At 41.6% G+C, this 6,484-nt stretch overlaps 1 protein-coding gene across 1 annotated transcript; it reads right to left on the minus strand.

Annotated features, from left to right (window-relative positions):
• Positions 1–208: 208 nt before the first annotated feature.
• On the minus strand, positions 209–6,131 carry CDKN2C (cyclin dependent kinase inhibitor 2C). Its single transcript, XM_003799927.2, has 3 exons — positions 4,926–6,131; positions 4,353–4,492; positions 209–951 (listed from the first exon to the last, which is right to left on the minus strand). Exons 2-3 carry the CDS (start codon positions 4,479–4,481, stop codon positions 574–576), a joined length of 507 nt encoding a protein of 168 aa, XP_003799975.1. The 5' UTR covers positions 4,482–4,492; positions 4,926–6,131; the 3' UTR covers positions 209–573.
• Positions 6,132–6,484: the final 353 nt, after the last annotated feature.

Raw genomic sequence — 6,484 nt, forward strand, 5'->3', positions numbered from 1 at the left:
CTAGGCACCAAGAAAAATGTGAGGAGTGGGTAGGGATATGGAGAAAAGAAGAAAAGAATACCTGAATCATAAAAGAATGTCTAGTTTTCCAATTGTCAAATGGAAAACTTTTTCTAACATCAAAATCAATGCATTTTTAGTACAGTTCTCCTTAGCAAGTGGCAAGTTGTGTATGGGTTATAGAGTGAAACATCACAGAAAAACCTTGTCCTGTTTTGAAAAAGCGTTTTAATTAGGTAAAAGAAGCATCAGGACAAACCATTTTAAAAACAAACTTTCCAAGTTGAGTATTGAGATTGGCAAAGCGGGAAAGCAAGGAAAGATAAAATGTTCAGAAGAAAGCCAAACTATTTGCAATTACACATTAGAAGGCAGGATTTTGCAGGCAAAAGAAATGTTGCTTAAATATATTCATAAGCTGTTGTAAGATTTTTACTTATGCAATTTCAGAAGATTTAACTACCTGCTTAAAATATGACAAAACTGTATTTTAACAAATGATATTAAAATGGTTATAACAGCCCCCCAATTAACTGACAAAGTAGAGACTTTGTGAGAAAGCCGTCCCCACATTCACTGCAGATTTGAGGCTCCCCCTGCCCCGTTTGCCTGCATCAGGTTAACGACCTCGTTCCTCCCGTAGAGCTTGGCCAAATCGAAGGCGGTGTCCCCTTTGTGGTTCCGATGCCCAACATGGCTGGCGGTGTGCTTCACCAGGAACTCCACCACAGGGAGGTGGCCTTCTTTGGCAGCCAAGTGCAAGGGCAGGTTCCCTTCATTATCCTCAATGTTAACATCAGCTTGAAACTCCAGCAAAGTCTGTAAAGTGTCCAGGAAACCTGCTCTGGCTGCATCGTGAATGACAGCGAAACCAGTTCGGTCTTTCAAATCGGGATTAGCACCTCTAAGTAGTAGTCTCCTGGCAATCTCGGGATTTCCAAGTTTCATAACCTAGAAAAGAGGTAAAAATGGTAGAAACCTTCAAGTGCTCATGCTACAGAAATAACTACCTGCCCTTCTAATTATGTCCCTATTTATTTTTGGTGGAGTGCTTAGGAAAGACCCATAGGATGAAGTTCCAAGGGCAGAGTTGCAGAAAAGAGCTAGTAGGTGAAAGTGGAAGAAAATTTCTAAAAGTTGAGCTTCTAAGATGGAATATCTTAAATGGCATCAAAGTAGGATCAAGTGATCAGTAGAAAATAATTTTTGCAACTTGTATAAAATTCACTGACAACTCAGTTTTCTGTCAACCATGAAGAATTATGTAGTTTTATGAATTCATTAAAATAAAAGAAATGGAGTTTGGAACTTAAGAGTCTCTTTTTGTTTGCTTATTCATACTTATAAAATGTGCGTTGGGTATTTATCTGGAAAATCAAATGAGGTAAAATTTTCTAAATAGCTACTGAAAGCAAATAAGGATAGTGAATCTCTCTATACTCCAAAACAAGTGTTTCAACACATCTGAGTCCATCACCTAGTATAAAAATTATCCGATAAAAATCTAGACCTGATATTTTCTTAAATGATTAATTTTTATAAGTTCCTTCCAAATAGAGAAGGTACCAAATATTCTAAGTGTTGCATTAAAATATATTTTTCTTTGCAAGTTATTTAATATTGCCTCCTAGGTGTATTCAGTGCTTAGAATCTTTCATTTCAAATTACAGAATGTTACTGATTCTTAAGGTGTTAAATAAGCCAACACTGTTCTACATTGCTTATAATATCAATGTATGTAAAATTAAGTTCCTGATATGCCTTGTATTAGATAGGAAATGACTGTAAGGCAACTGTTCTTAAAAAGAATGAAATAGTCATCCTGCTACATTACTTAGTATTGCTCAAAGTTCTCACTAGCCTTCTTATTTTCGAGTGAGCAAAAGAAGAAAGAATAAGATATTTAATGAGTGTTTTGGTACATGAACAGCCTTGTCTTGTGGTTTGAGTCCATTTAGTACTCAACTGGTGATTCCATTTTATTTCCCTTTGCAGTTATTATCAGGCATTTAGGAATAGTTATTTAAAAAATGCCAACATTTTAAAAGTCACAATGTGGTATTAATGTTTACTATCAATATACAAATAATTCATATCACAAGGACTTACTTGCTGTTATTAGAATATATTTCACTCTAATAAGAGATTGGTATTAGTATCTCATGATTATAAAATCTCTTGTAGAGCAGCATTAAGTATAAAAATACATGTATATAATTTAGTTTTGAAAAATATTAATCTCATTGCCATGCCAGGAATTTTCTGCATTTTTAACTGCTTTTATTTATATTTAGGTATATTCATATTAATCTAAATTTATAATAAATAGATAGCTTACATAATAGAAACTGAGTATTTATGAAATCTAATGATAATCTATTGGAGAAGACAAAGTTGATCTGCTTAAAATGTTTTATAAAAATGTTCACAAATTAAGTAATATAAAAATGTATTTGGAGTGATGAATAATATTTTATAAACGTAAACTATATAGTTGGGCAAGGTATTAGGATTACCCATTGATAAAACCCTGTTGACTCTTACCCCTTCCTTTGATACAGTGGTAAAAAATGATACATAGTTAATTTTTTAAGAACTTTAATGAAATATACTTTTGGTCATTAAAAATTAATATAACCTAATTTTGGCCACAACTGTCTCTAAAGACTTAGTCACATTTAAGGACCTAGAATGAGAAAAATAAAAGACAGACACCTTGGATCTTTGTAAAGCAAATGTACGATTAAGGCCTTTGATACTGCCCTGATAGAAAAACTACACTAGGGAGGAGGAAAAGGCTTTTATACTTGAGTTAAATAAACATAATTGCAGGAGTAAATTTGCCTATTTTCACAAAAAATAATAGTAACATTGGAAGTGATTTTGAAGAACGTTCTTTCTAAGTTATGACATAATTTGAGTCAGGATTATGTATACTGAAAATAAGTTTTGAAACTCCTGTTTAGTGTGTGTGTGTTTCATTTTATGTTCTAGCACTAAGCCACAATAAGTGGGTGTTAGTATCTTGATAAGTATGTTTAATATAAACAAGATTCAGAGTTGCATTAAAAATGTTTGTCAAAAAATTTTTTTAGTGTTAATCTCCCTGTCTTCCTGTTCGTCAAAAGTCCTCTGAACATGGGTGAAGTGGCTCACTCTTTGTGAGGTTTATATAATCTTTTGAGTTTTCAACAGGAAGCTTTTCAACATATTAAATTTGTGGCATTGCTATCATCACCAAACCTGTTCAAAACTCCTAGGTGAAAAAAGAAAAAAAAAATCCTTTCCCCACTTAATCTACCTGAAATAAGATAAATAATGTAATACTATTACGTACTGAGATTTTTGCAAGGGCAGTGTATTCTTTTTTAAAATGTACAAACTCTATGGATTTCATCTGTTAATAGTATATCTCTTTCCGTGTAAATTTCAAATTCTTGCAACCCAAACAAAGCTGGCTAAAAACCCTCTCCCCAATAGGTTCTCAAAAACAACTTCAAGTGTTGCATTTCCAAATAAGAATAGCTCAGAAAGAATGTCATCAGAACTCTGATAAAGCAACTATTTGATACTATTGTGCCATTTTTCTGTTTCTAAGCTTTTCAACTAAATTACATATAACATTCAGAGGAGAAAAAAAATTATCAGGTATAATTCTTGGCAGCTGGACACATGTCAATTGTTTCCTGTAAATCTAATTACTGAAAATTAGAGCATACCACGACATGATCGCAGAGACAAAAATATTGCAGCTAAGCTCTGATTAGAAAATTAAACTTTTTATTCTTTCCCACTCCTGAATGAGTGGATGGTATTTCATTAACTGTGAAATGTACATCCTGTCCCGGTGCCCAGGCCACCCATTCCAAATGAGGAAAGGTCGTTTGTCAAAACCTGAAGCATTTGAAGGAAAAACACCCTTACCAGTAGTCTAGAAAATTAACATTAAAGTCATTATTGGGGGCAAAGTACGTGAAACCACTAATAGCAGTGTATTTACTTCAAATAATCATAATAATGTGTTTACAGAGCTGTCTTTAAAAACAAAACAAAACAAACCTCGGCGCTACTATGACTACTTTAAAATCCCCACCGTCACAAAAACATTCCAAAAATTAAGACCAAACCTGGAACTCACTTGATATCGAAGATGTTATTGGATTTGACGAATTTGTTCAAAGTACGTCATTCTGGGGAGTTGGATCCACTTAAAGATATAAAATATGGCAACCAACTAGGTTTGAAAACAGTGAAATTTTGTACCACTGAAAGATTAAAAGCTGTCATTCTAGAAACCCGGGTCACGTAGGCAACATTACTGACCTGTTTTCCCCACCTCTCTGAATACCAACCTGCAGCGCAGTCCTTCCAAATCCATTTTGTGCATTGACGTTTACGTTATTTTGCAACAAACTAGTAAGCTGCTCTAGGTCCCCCCGGGCAGCTGCGGACGCCAACTCGTTCCCCCAAGGCTCGGCCATTCTTTAGGGTCCTGACGATCGGGAGAAGATGAATTAGTTGTTTTTCTTTTTCCTCTTTCCTTTGCTCCTAACCAGGCTGCATGATGGCATCGGAGACTGACAGAAGGACTGGGATGGTTAATCTGGAGTAGAGCTTGGTAGTAAATACTAGTAAGATCTGCCTGCCAAAAGCCCGCCCCTCGATTCACACGTGATTATTCAGCAAAACTGAGCCATTGGAGAGGGGCTCCTCTCCTCGCTTTTTAGCTTAACCCCTATGAAGAATTCCAGTGATTCAACAGAGAGACACAGACACACATACATTCCTGGTTAATTACTGTGGATGTAAGATGTAGGCAGAGCTGTCATGTACCTACGCTACAGAACTCTGTGAGCAATGTGTGTGGAGTCTTAAGGGACTAGATCAGGGCAGAAAATACTGCGGAAGAAAAGGCATTAACCCACCCTTGTTCACGGTGGTGACTTGAGCCGCGTGAGCCAGAAATGCAGGGGCAGGTCCTCGAAGAGGCTCGGTTTCCATCCGTCTCGCCGAAGGGATAGTCCTGGGTCCTCAGCTGCTAGGGAAACGCCGAGGTGGCTGGATGTTGGCGTGCTCGGGGGGGTTAAAGAAGATCGCAAAAGGCAAACGAGAGTAGCAGTTCCTTGGCTCTCAAGTTAAAGGTCTTAACGACCCCCTGGAGCTCTCGGCTTCTCCAGAAGAGCCTTTAGTCACGTCCGGGACTAACCGAGGGCTAACGCCGAGCCGGAAGGCTCTGGAGCTCGCCCCCCAGACTGCCGCCGCCCGGCCGAGCCTCAGAGGTCGTGGGAGCCGGGCTCCGCGCGCGTCTCCAGAGGCTGCCAGGAGGGCGGCGGGCCCCCAACAAGCCCGTCATGCCTGCCCCACAAGGTCCCGGGACTCCCGGCAGCCTGAGAAAGGAGGAAAGCGATGCGGGAAGTGTCTATCGGGCCCGGGTCGCTGGGGCAGCTCCGGGCAGCATCTCGGCTGCACAGGGCAGCCCACCGGTAACTTCCCGCCTACGACCGAGCTAATTCAAGCTTTCTACTGTAGGCATTCATTGAGCTGTTGCCGCCGCCGTCTTTTCCTTCCTTTCCCGGTTTTCTGGGAGATGGGGAGGTTCCTGGGAAGTGCAGGCCAAGCTGTAAGTAGGGGGAGTCGCCACAATTTCAGGGCTCAGCCAGTCCGGTCGCCTTCTTGGAGAGAGCCCGGCAGCTTCAGTGCCTAGTGCCACTTCGCCAATCTCTCGCGGTCCCCGGCCTGTGCCGTGCCCTTACTTGTGTCCCGGACAGGGCAGCCACCAGCCAGCTGTGTCCTGGAGCCCAGCCTAGCAGCAAAGGTTCTTCCCAAGCCGTAGTGCTCCCAGTGACAGTTGCTTTTGTAGCTGATATCCCCAAATTGCCAGGCTCAGCTCCCTTCACTCTTACAGACACTTGCGCGTCTTCCCCCTTTCTGCTCTTTTCCTTCAGTCCCTCTCTTGCTTCTTTTTTCGCTGAAACAATTGCTGCTTCTGTTGCCTCTCAGAGACGGTGCCGGTTTCTCTCCCTTTTTTCCGACCTCATCAGCTTTTTTTGAAAAGAAAAAAATTGAGCGCTTTTTGAGTTGAAAAACCCGCCCCCATTTTAACGGCAGAGTTTTAAGGAGGCTCCGCCGAGTTGCTGCTCCGCGGGAGCGGGAAGGCCGGGCACGGCCCACGCCCCGCCCTCCGCCCTGCTGGCGCTTTCGCTCGCGGCCTCGCGGGCTCCGCCCCTTCGGCCCCGCGCCCTTCCTCCCCGCCTCCTTCCCTCTGTCTCTAGCGCTGGCTCTCGCCCGCCAATCCCACCGCCAGGCCCCGGCTGGAGCCGGGTTCTGCCTAGCCGATCCGGGCCTGCCATCCTTCGGCTGGTGGACTGGCTGGTGTTTGCGACGCGAAACCTCGGGCTGCCCGGAGCTCTACGGGAACGCGCGCGGGGGGGTGTTGTTAATTAAGACTGTGGTGGAAAGCAGTGGGGCCTTAAAAATCTCATCC

The sequence above is a fragment of the Otolemur garnettii genome, unplaced genomic scaffold (assembly GCF_000181295.1).
Source record: "Otolemur garnettii isolate 467f Iridium unplaced genomic scaffold, OtoGar3 scaffold00159, whole genome shotgun sequence".
NCBI classification, from domain to species: Eukaryota; Metazoa; Chordata; class Mammalia; order Primates; family Galagidae; genus Otolemur; species Otolemur garnettii.